Source organism: Lethenteron reissneri, chromosome 10 (assembly GCF_015708825.2).
Source record: "Lethenteron reissneri isolate LAM-NWPU_2019-01 chromosome 10, ASM1570882v1, whole genome shotgun sequence".
Lineage (NCBI taxonomy): Eukaryota > Metazoa > Chordata > Hyperoartia > Petromyzontiformes > Petromyzontidae > Lethenteron > Lethenteron reissneri.
Genome location: NC_083788.1, coordinates 12,932,240 through 12,952,049, shown reverse-complemented (window position 1 = coordinate 12,952,049; position 19,810 = coordinate 12,932,240). Strand labels below are relative to the sequence as shown.

General features: G+C 54.5%; 2 protein-coding genes across 3 annotated transcripts in view; one reads left to right on the top strand and one right to left on the bottom strand.

Moving 5' to 3' along the window:
* The window catches only part of LOC133340676 (cytochrome c oxidase subunit 6B1), a 240,484-nt gene that overhangs the window by 197,621 nt on the left and 23,053 nt on the right, over positions 1 to 19,810 (bottom strand). The window lies entirely within an intron of this gene.
* Positions 1,123 to 18,804, top strand: FSCN1 (fascin actin-bundling protein 1). 2 transcript variants are annotated; one of them, XM_061548945.1, is made up of 10 exons: positions 1,123 to 1,460; positions 2,418 to 2,713; positions 3,767 to 3,965; positions 5,245 to 5,541; positions 7,934 to 8,090; positions 9,017 to 9,173; positions 11,179 to 11,300; positions 12,035 to 12,205; positions 13,152 to 13,347; positions 18,777 to 18,804. In XM_061548945.1, exons 2-10 carry the CDS (start codon positions 2,427 to 2,429, stop codon positions 18,787 to 18,789), a joined length of 1,599 nt encoding a protein of 532 aa, XP_061404929.1. In that variant the 5' UTR covers positions 1,123 to 1,460; positions 2,418 to 2,426; the 3' UTR covers positions 18,790 to 18,804. The 2 variants fall into 2 exon arrangements, with proteins under 2 accessions (XP_061404929.1, XP_061404930.1); XM_061548946.1 differs by lacking the exon at positions 18,777 to 18,804 and having other exon boundaries at positions 13,152 to 13,397.

Here is a 19,810-nt window from a genome sequence, read left to right as displayed (position 1 = left end):
AGTTGAGTGAGCGAGCGGTGTAGTGTAGCGGTTAGCGCGCTGCACTGCGAACCCAAAGGCACGAGTTCGATTCCCGCTCACGGCCAGCAACGCCAGTGGCGATTATCTGAACCGGTCCTGGGACTCCCCTAGGTCGACTCAGCCTCTAATGAGTACCTGGTGCGGTGTGGAAACATCGCCCGTCGGGAGACAAAGGCGGTCTGGCGTGGTGCTGGCCACCCACCGCGTCGTGTGCCGTTGTGGCCTTCATAGGTGCGCTCGCAAACAGCACTTGCCCCAACAGTCTATTCAGGCTATACGGGACGCCTTTGTCTTTGCATGTGAGTGAGTGGGTGGGTGTTGTGTTGGCGGTGCAGTGTGATTAGCGCCCACGGACAATAACGGTGACGAATATTTGATCCGGTTCTGGGTCTCCGAGCACCTGGTGCACTAAACGTCAGAGCCGGGGAGACAAAGGCGGCCGGGCGCGGTGCTGGCCACCCCCCCCCCCTCCCGTCTGTCGCGTCAGCTATCGTGGGTGCTACTCGCTAAAAGACCCGAAAGTCTGTCAAGGCTATACGGGGAGGATCTTTGTCCTCACGTCTTTATGGACGTGCGTGCATGCAGACCCGCGCCGTATCCTTAGTGCACCTGTGCGTGTGTGTGCCGTGCCGGTTGTAATATGCAGCAGCAGCACTTGCCCCCGATAGCTTATGCAGGCTCCACCGGGGGGTTGTTTATCTTGGTGCGTGTGTGCCCAGGATATATGCGGATACACGTGGACAGCCGCGTGGATATTCGGAGACGCACGCGCGGCCCTCCGCACACCTGCCCCCCCCCCTCCAGATCTCACCCCCCTCACCCCCCCCCCCCCGAACACCCCCCCCCCCCACCGACTATCACCCGCCCTGTCTCTCTCCCTGCTCCATCCTCCTCCAGGTCCTCCCGCCCGCCCCGCCCCTCCCACCTCCATCACCCACGGTCACTGCTCAACGGTGGTTGGGGGGGGGGCGCAGGTGGAAGGGAGCTGACGTTGAGGTGCGCGGTTGACAGGGGGGGAGTAGGAGAGGAGGGGTGGGGAGGTGGGGGGGGGTGCAAAAGGGGGGGGGGGCAAAGGGGGGGGGGGGATAAAGTCTCTGGTCGCAGTGCTCCGTGGTTGAGGGCTGAAAGTGTCGCACCCGTTTCTTTACAGCCGGGCCCGTGCGGGTTCTCTGATATAAATATCTGGGCGCCGCGAGTTATCTCCGGCTAATAAGTAACCGGCTGCAGCAGCAGCAGGAGATCGCCGGGTATGTGTGTGGTGGTGGTGGAGGCGACGGGGGTCATTTGACGATTGAATCGAGCGCGCTCGACTCGCGGAACGGTGGTCACCGAGTGACCTCGATTTGTCATCTCGAGCGAATTCGCGGCTCCGTTCGCGTCGCGCGCAGGGGGACAGCGGCGAGGGGCCCACGTGTGAGCCTTCGAGAGCAGTCGATACGGTACGTGCGCTTTACACACGCACGCATACACGCACACGCGTACGCAACACAAAGACAAAGAGTCCCCCCGTATAGCCTTCACAGACTGTTGGGGCAAGTGCTGTGAGCGAGAAGAAACCTATTGAGACGGGCACGACACTCGAGGGGGTGGGTAGCCGGCACCGGTGGCGATGTTTTTACACACCGCACCAGGTACTCATTTGAGGCTGAGTCGACCTAGGCGAGTCTCAGGACCGGTTCAGATTAAGATTAATCGCTACTGGTGTTGGCCGTGAGCGGGAATCGAACTTGGGTCGCCGGGTTTGTAGCGCGGCGCTCTAAACGCTGCACTGCACACATACACGACACACACACGCTGTTCAAACACACACGCGCGCGCAGTACAGAGATAACGATCCCCGTATAGCCTTGAACAGATTGCTTGGAAAAGTGCTGTTAGCGAGCACCTACGAAGGACGGCACGACCTCGTGTTCAATACACTCCTCAGCAGGTTCTCGTTTAAGGCTGAGTCGACCTAGGAGAGACCATGTGAAGCGTCGAAGGGTCGTTTATAGGTCACGTGACAGACCCAGGTGCCTTGGGTTTACGGACTAAGGTGACTAGCAGATGCACCAGCTGTGCTCCCCACTGTGCCACCTCGCTGCGTTTTATGCGCCCTGCGCTCCGCTCGTTGTTGTGAGCGTCGCTCCTCTGCCCTCCGTTGTTGTCAGAAGGGCGACTGCCTCCAACTGCCCAGCAGCGTCCATCACGAGTCTCCTCCTCCACAGAAACCAATCTTGACACTGCCGGAACCGGTCATCGGCAAGTCCGCTCAGTTCCACGTCCTCCAATACCGCATCCGCGCCATCCCTTCTCTAGCCCGCGCCGCGTCCGTTTTAGCCCCACTGGCCAAACAGAAGTCACTCATCTACTCACCCACATCCTCCCTCACCACCACCACCACCACCCCTCCACAGTCGGCCACCATGGCCGCCACGGAGCTACTCAATGTCCACTTCGGCCTCGTCACGGAGTCGGGCCGCTACCTGACGGCGGAGCCGTTCGGCTTCACGGTGAACGTGGCGGGCCAGAGCCTCAAGCGCAAGCAGGTGTGGGCCCTCCAGGAGGAGGCGGCCTGCCCGGAGGCCGCGGCCGCCGGGGCCGGAGCGGACGCGGCCCCCGTGCTGCTCAGGAGCCACCTGGGGCGCTTCCTGAGCGCCGACAAAAACGGGAAGGTGTCGGCCGACTGCGACAAACCTGGGCCCGAGTGCAGGTGCGCGGACGCTCGTGCGCGTGATGTGGGAAGGTGGGGGGGGGGCAGCGATGTGTGCAGGTGATGGGGGATGGGTGATGGGCATAGGTGATGGGGGTAGGTGATGTGTGATGGGTGATGGGCACAGGTAATGGGGATAGGTGATGGGTGATGGGCAGAGGTCATGCGGGATGGGTGATGGGCACAAGTGATGGAGTGGGTGATGTGGATAGGTGATGGGGTGGGTGATGGGTGATTGGCACAGGTGATGGCGGTAGGTGATGGGCGTGTGTGATGGAGAGAGGTAATGGGGGTGCGCGATGGGTGATGGGCACAGGTGATGGGGAAGTGTGATGGGCACAGGTGATGGGGGTGAGTGTGGGCGGTGTGGGTATGGTTCGTGGCTTCGGGCAGGGAGATGGGCCCAGGGCGATTGCAGCTGAGCTGTCACGGCATGTGACCGTCGTGATGATGATGGTGGTGATGGTGGTGATGGTGGCGGTGGCGCTGTAGCTGATGACAATGGCTCACGATGTCCCACCGTGTAGTCCGTGACTCACGCGAGCACTCGCCAGGACCCTGCTAGTGCCACACTAAGCTAGCACGGTACGCCGATACGATGCTACAGCCACGATAATCGTACGGTTCGTATCTCCTGCAACCCAGAGCGCCGCGGTGACGAGATGTTAACTACCTCGCCTGGTATGCAGGAGGTCGTGGATTAGATTCCGACCTTGACGCCTGCTGCTGTATATTTGGAGTTTGCGTGTCCCTCTCCCCCGTGGTCGCGTGGCATTTTCTCCCGGCTCTCCACGGCTTTCCCTCCACATTTAAAATCAACAACAACGACGCGCGTTTTAGAGTGTTTGGCTGCTGCTATACATTTCCACGTGATGAAGTTCGTTTACGATCATTTGCGAGAGACAGGTCGCTTCTGAAACAGAACTGTATAGCTCAGTGGGGCCTTACCTGGCTAAAAATAATAGTGAACGCTCCCCCGCCCCCACCTGCCGTGTCTCCCTACCTTGCCCCCCACAATGTGTGCTCCCCCCCCACACCCCGCCCCCCCCCAAGGTTCTTCGTGTTCCCCCAAGCCGACGGTCGATGGGCTCTGCAGTCGGAGCGCTACGGCCGCTACCTGGGGCTCGGGTGCGCCTCGGTGGCGGGGGGTCTGGCCCCGCAGACCGCCAGCGACTCGGAGCCGCTCGAGTGCTGGGCTCAGACTCTGGGCCCCAACGAGCTGTGGGCCGTGCACCTGGCCATGCACCCACAGGTGAGCGGATGGTGGCGTTCGTGGGGGCGGCTTCGATTGTCGGAAATAAATTCCAGCGCTGGTGGCGGGCGGGCGGGCGGGTGGCTCGAATCGTTGGTGGTGGTGGTGGGTGAAGGAGGAGGGGCAGGGGGAGGAGGTCATCATCATCATCAGCAGCAGCAGAAGATTCGTCAGGAAGAAACAGCAGCAGCAGCAGCAGCATTTTCATCAGTTATCGTCCATTTGTCTACCAAGCATCAGTAGCCACATCATAATGATAATAATCACCACAATGATGATGATCATCATCAGTAGCAGCATTATTGTGATCATCATCATCAGACGATTCATCATTCGGACGGGTGGCTCAAGCGGCAGAGGGAGCGGCTCGCAATCCGAAGGTTTTGAGTTCACATCCTGGTTGACACAGCACATCTTCCCCCTGGGGTGGATACAATAAGTAACCCCCCACCTTAGTGTTGGGGGTGGGTAGGGTGAAAGTCAACAGTGGGTGTATGTGGATGCACTTGACCCCCGCCACACGAATGTGGAATTTCCACAAGTGGCTCAGGGCTGTTAAATATTAAGTGAGCATCGTGGCATCCTCGCAAAGAATTACACCTCGCTGTTCGTCTAGCCATCGAACAAGGGCGATCACCGCATGGCGCCCTTTCAGATGTGCTTCTGCGACCGTCTGATATGAGGAAGGCACTGGGAACCGTGCACTTTTAGATAATCGAGATTGATAAACTTATCTCATTGGAACCGATTTGTGTGTGTTAGGTTGTCGTCCTTCCGCCGCACCTCCGATTAGCACGGTCGGCTACGTACGGTGCGAAAAAAGTTCGGTGTAACAGATACATGATGCTGGTGATGGTGGTGATGTTGATGATGCGGCCGTCTGGAACGCTCTTCATTCTGATATTAGGAAGCCACCGGAGCTGTGCACTTTTAGATCATCTAGATTGACGAACTAATTTCTTGAGAACTGCTTCTTGTGTTTTGTTTGTTGTCCTTCCTCGCACCTCCCATTAGCACGGTCGGCTACGTACGGCGCAAAAGAAGTTCAAAATACCTACATAAATCGAAAAACTAATTTCTTTAGAACAGATTTTTTGTGCTTAAATCGTTATTCTTCCCCCGCGCCTCCAATCAACACGGTTGGCTACGCACGGCGCGATAAAAGTAAAAAGAAACACCTACAAAAATCGAAAAACTCATTTCTTCAGAACATCGTCTTTCGTGTCCAAATCGTCACCGCTGTCCCGCGCGCCTCCGATGTACATGCCCTCCCCGGCAGGTGAGCATGTACTGCGTGGGCCGGAAGCGCTACGTGCGTCTCTCCACGCCGACCCCCGCGACCCCCACGACCCCCGCGACCCCCGCGGCTCGCGACGAGCTGCTGGCGGACAGCGCCATCCCCTGGGGCGTGGACTCCCTCGTGGTGCTCGAGTTCAACCCGGGGGGCGCCTACAGCCTCAAGGCGTGCGACGCGCGCCTCCTGCGCAGCGACGGAGTCCTCGTGGCCGAGGCCGAGCCGGGCACCGCGTACGTCATCGAGTTCAAGGGGGGCAGGCTAGCCTTCCGTGATCATCAGGTGTGTGTGGTGTGTGTGGTGTGTGTGTGGTATGTACACACACACGTACACACAGTGCAGCACACCGCTCTCACGAACAACACCAGTGACGATTATCTGAACCGCCCCTAGTTCGCCACGAGGGAGACAAAGGCGGCCGTGTACCGTGCCGGCCTTCAAAGGTGCCGCTCGCTTACAGCAGCACATGCCCCAACAGTCTTTCAGGCTATGCGGGGGATCTTTGTCTTTGAGTGGACAAATTCCCATCAGTGAACTCCCCCGGCAGACAAGGTTGCGTTGGCTGGGTCATGTAGCAGCTCGCATGCTTACCCACCGCATGTCCAAGCAGTTTCTGTTTGGACGGATAGAGGGGGCTGAATGGACACTAAACAGGCTGGAGAAGAGATGGAGCTGATGCGGTACAGGAGGGTGTGGAGCTGAGTGGACTTGCCAAAGACCGGTACCAGCGGTGTCAAGATCGGCCTCTGTGGAGGAGGCTCGTGAAGGACGCTGCTGGGCAGTTGGAGGCAGTCGCCCTCCAGCAACAACGGACGGCGGAGGAGCGACGCTCACAACAAGTTGGCACAGTAGGGGGCACAGGTGGTCCATCAGCCAGTCATCTCGGTCATCTCAGTCAGTCGACCCGTGGGCACTTGGGTCTGCCCCGTGACCTCCTGCCAGTGGGCGTTCGACACTTCACGTGGCCTCAATGTGCAACTAGCCTGGCACTTCGTGGTGAATTGCGGGGGTCTTGGTATTGGTGTGTGGGGTGCAGGCCACACACCCACCCCTCGTGTGCCGTTCCGGCATTTATAGGTGCTACTCGCTAACAGCACTTGCTCCTACAATATGTGAAAGTTATACGGGGGACCTTTGCCTTCGTGGGTAAATGCGAAGTTGAGAGTGTGCGTGTCACTGCAGCAATACTGATCGTGAGGTCGGTGCCAATGTCAGATCGAAGTGGGCTCACTGTGTGGGTCCATAGCTTGGGTTGAATGGCTACAGTTGCACTCCTGTGGTTTGTCTTTAATGTATCTTTATGTGTCCCAATGTACATCTATGAGTCTCGACGTATCTCAGTTTGTCTTTGTGTAGATCTACGTATAGCTCTGGCTTGCTTATCGACACATGTTCAGCAGATGAATCCATAGTGTTGGGTCGCACGACTGTGGCTCGTCTTCGGTGTATCTCTATGGGTCTCTATGTATCTCTATGGGTCTCTCTGTCTATTAAAGCTATACGGGGGATCTTTGTCTCTGTAGTTTGTGCACGACCCTTGGGGGGGGGGGGCGTCTTCCCCCCCTCCCCCATCCTCCCCCATCCATTGGGACGTTCTGCCGATTCCCTTCCACCTCTATCCTCCTCCACCCCTTCCTCCCTCGGCGTCTTTCACTTCCTCCAGGGGCCTCATCGCCCTTCCACTGCTCCCACACCGCCCCCTGTCCCCGGATCGCCCTGCCAGGGTTCAAACTCCGTTCCTGGGAGTATCCGCGTCAGCAGCAGCAGCGGGCGAGATTGACTCAAGCATCTTCATGACTTTCCAGGAATTGAATTACCATTTAATTGCTTATTTGACCATGCCCTTTAATGACGTCTATTGAAATGATGAATCTGGCGTGAGGGCGGTGGGGCGATGGGGGCAGACGCCGGGTTATGAAGAGGAGTGAATTGGATAGCGCGGGGAAGGAGGGAGGAGGGAAGGATGGGGGAGGGGGCGCTGGGGTCGGATCCCAATAATAATAAAGCATTATTATGAATGAATGTACCTCGTACATAGGTTGTAGTGGTAGTGCCTTACGCTGATAATCCACACTGAGGGCCGGCCTATATATGAAATGACCGCATAACCACGGTGGCCTGGCTTTCTTTGTAACGCGGCTGAAATCTCTTTGACTTCGTTGTTGCATATCCAAAAGACAAAGATCCCCCGTATAGCCTTCAACAGACTGCTGGGGCAAGTGCTGCTAGCGAGCACCTATGAAGGCTGGCACGGCACACGAGGGGGTGGGTGGCCAACACCACGCCCGGCCGCCTTTGTCTCTCTAGTGGCGATGTTTACACATCGCACCAGGTACTAATTTAAGGCTGAGTCGACCTAGGGGAGACTCAGATAATCGTCACTGAGTGTTGGCCGTGAGCGGGAATCGAACCCGTGTCGCTGGGTTCATAGCACAGCGCACTAACTGCTACACCGCACACATACTGACACACACAGACACACACATATACTGACACACACACAAGCACATACATACTGACACACACACTGACACACACACTGACACACACACACATACTGACACACACACACACAGACACACACTGACACACACTGACACACACACAGACACACACAGAAACACTGACACACACACACAGGCACACGCTAACCCTGACCTTGTGACCGACTCAGGGCCACTACCTGGGCGCGATGGGCCCCGCGGGGGTGCTGCGAGCGGGGAGGAAGCCGAGCACGCGGCCCGGCAAGGACGAACTCTTCATGCTCGAGGACAGCCAGCCCCAGTTCGTGCTGCTCGCGTGCAACGGGCGCATGCTCAGCGTGCGGCAGAGTGCGTGAGCCGCGAGTGTCGTCACAGTTGCAACGGCAGCGTCATCGGCGTCGTCATCAGTGTCGTCATCAGCAGCAGGAGCTTTAACAGCGACAGCATAAGCAGCAGCAGCGGCGGCGGCGGCGTCATTATCATCAGTAGCAGTATTAGCAGCATCAGCAGTTGTATTAGCAGCATTAGCATCAGTGGCATCAGCAGTAGCATTCGTAGCATTAGCAGCATTCGAAGCATTAGAAGCAATAGCAGCATGAGCAGCAGCAGTGGCGTCATCATGAGCAGCAGTAGCATTAGAAACAGCATTTGCAGCAGCAGTAGGCGCATTATCACCATAATCAGCAGCAGCATCATCATCACCACCATCATCAGCATCATCGCCACCACCAATATACTCAACCCCACCATTGTATACATGCAGAATGGTGTCTAAGTGAAATATTGAAAATGTGTGTACACGTGTAACCACGTGTTGGTTATGTATGCCAATCGACATGAGACGTTACATTTCAAAGGCGTTTTCAGATTAAATATTTTTTACCAAATAAAACAAAAAAAAATCTCCAATAGCATCATCATCATCATACCGATATGAGCAGCGGTGCTGTAGTGATTAATATATTGTGCTATGAACCCAGCGACCTGAGTTCGATTCCCGGCTATCACCCGAGACGAATACTTGAACCGGTCCTGGGTCTCCCCTTAAATGTGTTCCCAGTGCGGTGTGTAAACATCGCCGCTGGGAGAGACAAAGGCGGCCATGCGTGGTGCTGGCCACCCACCCGGCATGTGCCGTGCGGGCTTCTTCATAGCTGCTACTCACGAACAGCACTTGTCCCGACAGCTTGTCATTTGTCTTTGTGCGCGTTCCCGTGTGCGCGTGTTCCTGTGCTCGTGTGTTCTCGCGCGCGTGTGCCCGTGCGTGCGCACAGCGATGGACGTGTCCGCGAACCAAGACGAAGAGACGGACACGGAGACGTTCCAGATGGAGATCGACCGCGGGAGTTCGCGAGTCGCGTTCCGCACGTGCGGCAGCCACTACTGGGCCCTGGTCAACAACGGCAGCATCCAGGCCTCCGCCTCCGACAAGTGGGTGGGATGGGGTGGGGCAGGGACAGGTCACTGGGTCACTAGACCATTGGGTCACGTCTATTATGATGATCTTTATGATGTCATCTTCTTGGCTCTTTCGGTAAAGTCACGTAGAAGGGAAATAATCAAATACAATATTTTTTATTTTATTATGTTTTATTTTTATTATTTTATTATTTCCCTTCTACGTGACTTTACCGAAAGAACCAAGAAGATGAATCCCTGCAGTCACGAAAGCTTTAAATCGAAATCTTTATGATGATTATTATTATGATGACCACACGCTGAAAAGCCTCGTTGAGTCCATGAAGACTTTTCCAAGAGGGTCACGCATTTGGGATGTTTTTTGGCGCCACATTTTCCGTCCACCTCTCTCCCCACCAGCCTCCCTCCTCCCCGTCCTTGTTCTTCACCTTCGATACACCTCCTCAAAGGCACTTTCCTCCTCCTCCTGCTCTCGCCATCGCCTCTCTCCCCCACCTCCACCAACGATCAGAGTTCAAACTCCGTCGGCGGTCCTCTCTGAGTCGTGAGGATCTTTACGACTTTTAGGAACTATGCTCGATTGCGTTGTCTCTGAGCGGTCTGTGTCGATGTCACCACATTTTCAACCTTGAGTGGTAAGCGCTCTACATGACTAAAACATTAGATTAGATATCGGCTAAAAATGTAAATCATTACCGGGGTGGTGGGTGGTCGTTTGACCATACTTCACCACCTTGGTCAGTGTGATTTATAGGTGAAAGTGGTGGGGGGAGGGGGGGGGCATATTCAGAAATCGGCTCGGATCTCAGTCGCCACGAACGTTCACCTCGGCCTGGAATGCAACTCAGGTGGCCGAGCTAATTAATCATCGCAGTGCTCGTGATTGCCAGCAAAGGATCTACGTTCTGCCAGAATTGATCAATGATCACGGCCACTCATCTCCTTGGATGCATGCCACGGCGCGCGTAGACAATCGAGTTTCATCGATTACTCTCTGTGGCGGGGAGGGGGAAGGCTTTCATCCAGCGGTGGACTGACCATTGTTGACGACGCCGACTACGATGATGATCGCGACGTTGGTGATGATCACGAGCCGAGACGTCTTCCCCGAATGTCCCGAACGTGGCGAGTTTAAGGGGTTCACGTGAGGTCGGCCGCAGGCGATTGTAAATCGGCGCGCACGAATGGGGCGTAGTCCGGACCCTCAGATTAGATTAGCGCAGATTAAGGGGGCAAGGCCATCTGCCTGGGTGGGGGAGGTGGGGGGGCGATGGAGGCGCTCAGGCGAAACAGGGATACTGGGAAGATAAAGGCGGCCGGGCTTTGTTGCTTGCTGATAACACTTGCCCCAACAGCTTTTCCGGCTATTGGGTGCTGTGTGTGCGGTGTGTGTGGTGTGTATGTGTGTGGCGTGTGTGGTGTACGTGTGTGGTTTCTGTGTGTGTGTGGTGTATGTGTGGTTTGTGTGTGGTGTGTGTGTGCGTATGTGTGTGGTGTGTGTATGTGTGGTGTGTGGTGTGCATGTGTGTGGTGTGCATGTGTGTGTATGTGTGGTGTGTGGTTTCTGTGTGTGTGTGGTGTATGTGTGGTTTGTGTGTGGTGTGTGGTGCGTATGTGTGTGGTGTGTGTGTGGTGTGTGGTGTGCATGTGTGTGGTGTGCATGTGTGTGGTGTGTGTATGTATGGTGTGTGGTTTCTGTGTGTGTGTGGTGTATGTGTGGTTTGTGTGTGGTGTGTGGTGCGTATGTGTGTGGTGTGTGTATGTGTGGTGTGCATGTGTGTGGTGTGCATGTGTGTGGTGTGTGTATGTGTGGTTTCTGTGTGTGTGTGGTGTATGTGTGGTGTGTGTGGTGTGTATGTGCGGTGTATGTGTGGTGTGTGTGGAGCGTGTGGTGTATATGGGGTGTGTGTGTAGTGTATGTGTGGGGTGTGAGTGGCTGCGTGTGGTCCGTGTGTACTGTGTGTGTGCCGCATGTGTGTACTGTGCGTGTGCACTCCGTGTGCGTGTCACGTGGCAGAGGGGACAGCTGCTTCTTCGACATTGAGTGGCGCGGGAAGCAGATCGCGGTCAAAGCGCAGAACGGGAAGTACGTGACGACCAAGAAGAACGGTCGCCTCTCCGCCTCCAGCGACACCGTGGGTGCGTGCGTGTGTGTGTCAGTGTGCGTGTGTGTGTGAGCGTGTGCGTGTGTCAGTGTGCGTGTGTTAGTGTGACCGTGTGTGTGTGTGTGACCGTGTGTGTGTGTGGGGAGCGGTGGTGTAGCGGTTATACGCTACGAGCCCGGCGACCTGGGCCTCCCCTAGGTCGACTCAGCCTCAAATGAGTACCTGGTGCGGTGTGTAAACATCGCCTCTAGGGAGACAAAGGCGGCCGGGCGTGGTGTTGGCCACCCACCCTCTCGTGTGCCGTGCCGGCCTTTATAGGTGCTCGCTAACAGCACTTGCCCCTACGGTCTGTTAAGGCTATACGGGGGATCTTTGTCTTTGGGGGCGCAGCTGGGTGTGCGTCTTGCCGGCCGTCTCCGTCGGCCAACCCATGACACCTGGGGGGGGTCTGTCCCGTGACCTCTTGCGATCGACGCTTCTCAAAGTGCACATAGGCTGGCACGAGTACCACGTCACCGCTGCTCCGTGCCGAGCGGTGGTTGTTGTTGTGGGAGACAAAGGCGGCCGTGATAGCCAACCATCCCCGTAGCGTGCATGTTTTTTTCCGGGCACAACGATCTGTTAAGGCTGTAGGGGAGATCTTTGTCTTTGTGTGCGTCGTCTCATTCGGGAGCGAGGCAGCGGGCCGAACGAGCCAGACGTGGGCTCACTCTGAGCGACGCGGCTCCTCCTGCCCCCCCTTCCCTCCCCCCCGGCGTGGCCGTGCAGGCGAGGCGGAGCTGTTCATGCTGCGCCTGGTGAACCGCCCCATCCTCGTGCTGCGTGGCGAGCACGGCTTCATGAACGCGCACCGCGGCGACGCGCCCACGCTGCACGCCAACCGCTCCTCCTACCAGACCTTCCGCCTGCACTACCGCAACGGCGCCTACGCCATCCAGGGTGGGAGCAGCAGCGGCGGCGGCAGCAGTAGCTATCACCGCTGTTATCATCACCGCCACTATCATCATCATCATCACAACCACTATCATCACCACTATCATCATTATCACCACTATCATCATCACCATCACCACCACTATCATCATCACCACCACTATCATCATAACCACCGCTATCATCATCGCCACCACCACTATCATCATCATCATCACCAGCACCACCACTATCATCATCATCATCACCACCACTATCATCATCATCACCGCTATTATCATCACCACCAACACCACTATCATCATCAATATCATCATCACCACTATCATTACCACTATCATAATCATCACCACTATCATCATCATAATCACCACCACCGATGTCATCATCACCACCGTCACCACTATTATCATCACCACCACCACCGCTGTCATAACCATACCAACCACCACCATCGCCACGACCAGCGTGATCTTGAGGATTAATGTTCTATAAATAAGGGCCATTGCCCAAAACATAAAATAAATGTGAACACAATTCGCAACGACGCTACGAGAAATGTGCCACCGGGCTCTGGAGACTTCAAACTTTCGTGACTGCAGGAATTCATATTCTTTGTTTCTTTCGGTAAAGTCACGTAGATAGAAAAAAAATAAAAGTAAATTGAATAAAAACTACGACGTTTCGATCGCAACACAAGCGATCGTCATCAGGAGGAAGACAAATAACGTCGTAGTTTTTATTTTACGTACTTTTATTTTTTCAATCGACGTTCCTTTACCGAAGGAACAGAAGAATATGAGATCGTTATCATCTTACAGTGCATTATCCCTTCTTTGTTGCCATTAAAAACGACAGTCCCATGTAGAAAGCTATCACCACTTTTTGAAGCCCCCTGCAGCTAAACCCACCACCTCATCCCCCTGCCCCCTTCCCCCCCCCCGCCCCCCAGGTCAGAACCAGCGCTACTGGGCGCTGAGCGAGCAGGACGTGGCGGTGTGCGGGGATGAGCCCACGGACTTCTATTTGGAGTTCGTCGGCTACAGCCGCGTGGCGATCAGAGCCCCCAACGGGCGCCTCGTGCGAGGCGACCAGGCCGGGGGCGTGCGGGCTGACGCCAACTCCGTGGACGCCGATTCTCTGTGGGAGTATTGACCCCCTCCCCCCCTCGCCTCCCCCCCCCCCACCTCTATGTACACCCCCCCCCCTGCCCCCCCTCCCTCCCCCCCACCTGCTCCCCCCACCCCTACCTGCCTCCCCCCCCCACCTGCCTCCCTCCCTCCCCCCCATGCCCCCCCTACCCCACCCTCACCTGCCCCCCCTCCCACGCTCCCACCAGGCCTCTTGCATCACGGATCCCAAACTAGTTCGTGCCCGGTAAAACGTGCAACGTTGGGGCAACGCTTCCCCAACGTCGCCCAAATGTCGCCCCAACGTTGGGGCGACGTTGGCATGCGGCTGAAACCGTTGAGGCAACGTTGGCCTCACGTTCCATGTTTAACTGGGCGGGCGTTTTTGTTCTCGAACCGGTTCGCGTGAGCATTGTCCCGCGAAGACAAAGATCCCCGCTATGGCCTCAACAGACTGTTGGGGCAAGTGCTGTTAGCGAGCACCTATGAAGGCCGCCACGGCACACGAGGGGGTGGGTGGCCAGCACCACGCCCGGCCGCCTTTGTCTCCCCGAGTGGCCTATGGGAGACCCAGGACCCGGTTGAGATAATCGTCACTGGGTGTTGGCCGTGAGCGGGAATCAAACTTGGGCCACCAGGTTCTTAGCGCAGCGCGCTGACCGCTACACCACCGCTCCCCCATAGTCCCCCACACACGCTACACACATGCACGACCCTTTAGTAAATCCACTGCTGGATGAGGCCATACTTCACCACGCCGGTTCAGGTGGGAGGAATGCAGAACAGCAATGGAGTTTGCTGCTCTGCCCTCTACTGCCCACGACTTCCCCCTGTACGTGTCCAATGTTCGGCACGGGCGTGGTGAGCCCCCCCAAGCGCTAAGCAGGGTCAACCCCGCTTAGCTTATGAGGTCGGACGAGATCGGGCGACACACACGCAGCGTGCAGACAAAGATCCCCCGTGTAGCCTTTAACAGGCTGTTGGGGCAAGTGCTGTCGGACTCGTAACCCCGGTGCCGCATTCGCCTCATCACGGTGGCGACATTCACGCATCGCACGATTTGAGGCTGAGTCGACCTAGGGGGGGGAGGCCCAAGCGAAATGGAAGTTGGGCGGCCTGGCTCGCAGCGGCTGGCGCAGTGCCGCGCTGCGCCAACCGCTGCGCCACCGCTCCCTACCCCCCCCCCCCACGTCCGTGCAGTCACTCGGCGCGGCGCGGGAACTGCCGAGTCAGCGACTTCAGTTCCACGATGGAACATCGATGCGGGGGGGGGGGGTCTAGCGACATTGTTGGAAGTTCCGGATTTCCTCGAAAGGCAAAGGTCGTGGACAACTCTCGGGGGGGGGGGGGGGGGGCGCGAGACCTGCCTGCGAATGTTTACTTGTAGCTGTCGCGAAACGCGATTCGGGCATCTCTCCTCGTCAAACTGCTCAAGGGTTCGACGGCGAAACGTCTTTCCGAGCCGAGGTCCACCGACGGCTGATGGTGCGGCGTTCTAAATGTTAATCAAGAAGCACAGTCGCAATGAAACATGCGTGCTCGCGCCGGAGTGATGAAATATATATACAGTACTAAAAATGTGAACGATGTTGATGAGATACATTCAAATTATAAATCGTGTTTCAGCCAATTGTGCGTGAATGCAACCGCTCGATGGGAGGTTCCCCGGCGTCTTGTCGAATCGCGCGATTCGTTCGGCCATGCTTCACCGCGCCGGCTTCAGTGCGTGCGCTCGACTTGGGATCGAGCTCAGGGTTCATCATCGGGGACGAGCGCGTCACCTGCGATGACGACTTCTAATTGAGTTATTGTTGCAAACGATGTATCGTCAGCAAAAACAACAAAAACTTTAGCGCCTTGAACCTCAACAGCCGCACGGCGTCCGATTATCTTCCGAGCTCGGAGTTAAGCTAAGCAGGCTTAAGCCTGGGGCAGCTCGATGGATGGGTGACCGCCACGCACACGAGGCGCTATAGGCTGTACGTTGTGGGCAATTCGCAATGATTGTATTGTTGTACTGTACTGTGCACCAACGGCTATGCTCCCGCATTGACGAGCGTTCGCCAATCCGCATTGACCAGAGGGGGGAAGTATGGTTCATAATTCACCTCCCGCCTCCACCCTAATCCAACCCTCCTCATCCAGCAGTAGATCGACCAAAGCGCTACACACGTGTGTACATGGTTCCAGCTTCCGCGGATTTCTTTTGACCCCGACTACGCGGGATGATGTTTGATAATAATCGATGATTTGAAATGATCGAATCGTGTGTTGTAAGAACCAAGGTTTTGTTTTAGATTCGTCATGTGTTGTATGTCACGTGTGTACACGTGACCCCCAGGGACCGCGAGAGGCCGCAACATTCCACGCAGTGTCATAATAATCGATTAATCGACTCGCGAAAATTGATCGAATCGTCGGAGAGACTGCTGAAACGTGACGACACCACTCACGATTGTGTCACGCACGGAGGTCAAAGAGGCCACGGAATGTGTTAATGAAGGTGAAGGGGAGAATGTGGCAATGATTTTTATTAAGAACTCGACAGATTAGTCAATAACACCGTGGCCTTAATAGGGGAAAAAATATATATAATAGGCGACGTTTCGGGCAATGGTCCTTCTACATATCATATAGATGATTTTATTATTACGTTTGTTTACTCAATAAAACCTCAGTGGTGTCTCAAGACTCGTTTTCATGAGGTTTCTGATAGTTTTTTTTCACAGAAGGGAAGCGACGATTGCAATGCGTTTCCCAATGAAGCAAATTGTTTTAATCAAATAGATAAAATGTAAGTATTTTTTCAAATGCTAGCCAAATATTGGGACCTCGACGGCAGTACAGGGATGCACTTCTCTGCTCCCCATGACATCACGGGCTATATCACTCAGTGTAAAGCGGTCGGTGCGCAGAGTATTGCATGGTTAATTACACGTGGCAGCAGTATTAACCAGGGCGGCCTTGCGGATGTAAACTTACTCGACTAAACGTTGTATTTTATCAGGTAAGGTTCACTGAGCTATGTAGCGATTTTTCCACAAGCGACCTGGCCACAATTGATAAGTGAATGAAGTGGCTTATCATGTGGACATGTACAGCGGCCAGACACTCTTAAGCGCACGTTTCTAAGTGTGGAGGAGAAAAACCGGAGGTCCCGGAGAAAAAAATCTACGCGACCACGGGGAGAGAGACACGCAAACTCCAAATGTAGAGTCAGGCGTCAGGGTCGAAAGCGAACGCACGACCTCGTGCGTACCGGGCGAGGGAGTTAACATCTCGTCAACGTGACCCGCGACGCGAGCGCACGACATTTACGCGCTTCCTGAACAGCTTCCTTACAAAAAATCCGCACGAGCGCTGAAAGTATAAATCTGTACTCTCGGTTCACAGTGGAGGCCAGAAGGGATCGGGAGAGGGTGTGGGGGCGAGGTGGGTAGGGCCTTCTCCCCGAACCGGGAGACCCACATTCCCAATATTTTCATAGTCGATTCTATCGCCAGAATGGTTCCCGTCAAAATCTATTTAAAAAAAAATGTGTATTGTAACTACAAATTTCATTTCACTGGTCACTTGGTTTAATTTATTTACGAAAAACTCCCCGGTAATTTAAAACAGGGATTTATTTCATAATAATATTGGTCGCGAAAGCCTACGTATTCAAGGGGTTTATTTATGAATTGTATACATTTTTGTTTACATGTTAGTGATATTATAGCGTTAGGAAAATGCCGCTATCACCCCCACCACCCCCACCACCACCTTTATTCCGTGATCTCTCGGAGATTTTAGATTTTATTCGTGAATATCTCACCTTTACTCGTGACTATAGTGCAACTCGTGGGGGGGGGGGGGGGTGGAGGGGGGGGGGCTGATGAACGATGGTGCTGCCCACTGATGGTGGCGAGCATGTGCGATCTGTTATGATTGCGCATGAGAATTAATGATCGTGCAAATGAAACCCTCCACCCGGACTGTGTCATCGTTAACTCGTTACGCGCAGGCAGCGCGATTGCGTCTGACACTGAATATCTTGAGACGGGAGGAGTCGAGGCCGCGTCGCCCGTGGTGATGATGGTAATGATGATGATGGTAATGATGATGATGGTGGTGGTGATGATGGTAATGGTGATGATGGTGATGGCAATGGTGATGATGGTAATGATGATGATGGTGATGATGGCAATGGTGATGGTGATGATGGAAATGGTGATGATGAAGGTGATGATGATGGTGGTGGTGGTGATGATGGTAATGGTGATGATGGTGATGGCAATGGTGATGATGGTAATGATGATGATGGTGATGATGGCAATGGTGATGGTGATGATGGAAATGGTGATGATGAAGGTGATGATGATGGTGGTGATGATGATGGTGGTAATAATGATGATGATGGTAATGATGATGATGGTAATAATGATGATGAGGGTAATAATGATGATGGTGATGATGGTAATGGTGATGATGGAAATGGTGATGATGAAGGTGATGATGATGGTGGTGATGATGGTAATGATGATGATGGTAATAATGATGATAATGGCAATGGTGATAATGATGGTAATGATGATGATGGTAATAATGATGATGGTGATGATGGCAATGGTGATGGTGATGATGATGGTAATGATGGTGATGATAGTGATGATGGAAATGGTGATGATGAAGGTGATGATGATGGTGGTGGTGATGATGGTAATGGTGATGCTGATGGCAATGGTGATGATGGCAATGGTGATGATGGTAATGATAATGGTGATGGTGACGATGGTGGTGATGGTGGTGATGGTGGTGATGGTAATGATGATGGTGATGATGGTGACGACGATGATGGTGATGATGGTGATGATGGTGATGATGATGATGGTGATGATGATGGTGATGATGGTGATGTCTGCTGACGTGTTACGCGCGAGAGATGTCGTCTGCATGCCTTCGTGGTGGGTGGGGTGTAGGGGCTTTCAATCGTCACCGAAAATGTCAACAACCAAACTTTGTTATTGGGCACGGAGTCGTAATTTACGACCAAATTAAACTCTGGTTTGGCTTTATAAGGGAAGTCGCGCGCGTGGGAATGAGCGGCTGTGTGTGTGTGAGAGGGAGTGAGTGCCTACTCTCTGTGTCTACGAGTCGAAGACAATGAGTTATGGGGAGCGGCGGTGATGTGGTTAGCGTAGCGCACGGGGTGATGAACCAAGCGACCTCAATTCGATACCCGCTCACGACACATTTCTGAACCGGTCCTGGACCTGCCCTGGCCTTCTGCGCTGGGTGAGACAAAGGCGGCCGGGCGTGGTACTGGCCACCCACCCGTGCACGCATTCAGAGGTGCTCGTTAACGACACTTACCCCAAGAGGTCTGTTCAAGGCTATATGGGATATTTATGGAGGGCGACTGCCTCCAACTGCCCAGTGGCGTCCTTGACGAGCCTCCTCCTCCACAGGGGCCGATCTTGACACCGCTGGTACCGATCATCGTCAAGTCCACTCAGCTCCACGTCCCGAACCGCATCAGCTCCATCTCTTTCTCCAGCACGTGGGACGCCCGTTTAGCCCCGTCTGTCCGGCCAAACAGAAGCTGCTTGGGAATGCGGGCTACATGACCCAGCCAACGCAGCCTCGCCTGCCAGAAGCAATGTGTCAAGATCTGTTCACTCCTTACAATCCACCCGAGTTAAAAAGGGATTTATTGTATGCACATAGGTCAGCCAGTGCCGGATTAAGCTAGTGCGGGACCTTTAGCATACGTTATAAATGGGCCCTAAATACATAAAAAAAACACGTTAATATTCAAACACACATTTTGTACTTGCATAGTAAAGTAATTGTATCGTTTCATTTGCTATACAGCCAGATAAAACGACAAATCGCTAACGTTAAACACCCAGTCGTTCATAAAAGTTGTAATGGTGGTATAGTACTACAGTAATCGAGCAAGTGCAGAATCACTGAACCGGAATTGCCGGGTGTGCGTGTAAAGTAATTGTATCGTTTCATTTGCTATACAGCCAGATAAAGCGACAAATCGTTAACCTTAAACACCAAGTCGTTCATAAAAGTTGAAGGTGGTATAGTACTACAGTAATCGAGCAAGTGCAGAATCACTGAACCGGAATTTCCGGGTGTGCGTGTGTGGGGAGCGAGCCGAGTTCGATCCCCTCCTCTCAAGGCCAACAATATCCACGTCAATATCTGCACAGTTCCTGGGAAGACAAAGGCGGCCCGGGCCTTGGTGATGGCCACGCCCATCGCCGCGTCATCCTTGTTGGCATTCACGAAGGTGCCTCGCCACCAGCACTTGGCCTCCAACAGTGCGTGAAAAAAAGTCTACACGGGGGATCTTTGTCTTTGTGTGTGTCCTCGTCTTCGCGGAAGACTGTTTGCTGTTGGAGAGCACCCGAGGACTGGGCGTGGTGACGACGGCCACGCTACTGCCTTGCTCGGCGCTGATGTTTACATAGCGAGACGTTTACTCACT

Bases quoted from the DNA above. Each gene is read 5' to 3' on its own strand.
- FSCN1 (XM_061548945.1), top strand. From the start codon at position 2,427: ATGGCCGCCACGGAGCTACTCAATGTCCACTTCGGCCTCGTCACGGAG. The intron at 5,542-7,933 runs GTGTGTGTGGTG...TGACCGACTCAG, and splicing joins TAGCCTTCCGTGATCATCAG to GGCCACTACCTGGGCGCGAT. The intron at 9,174-11,178 runs GTGGGTGGGATG...GTCACGTGGCAG, and splicing joins CAGGCCTCCGCCTCCGACAA to AGGGGACAGCTGCTTCTTCG.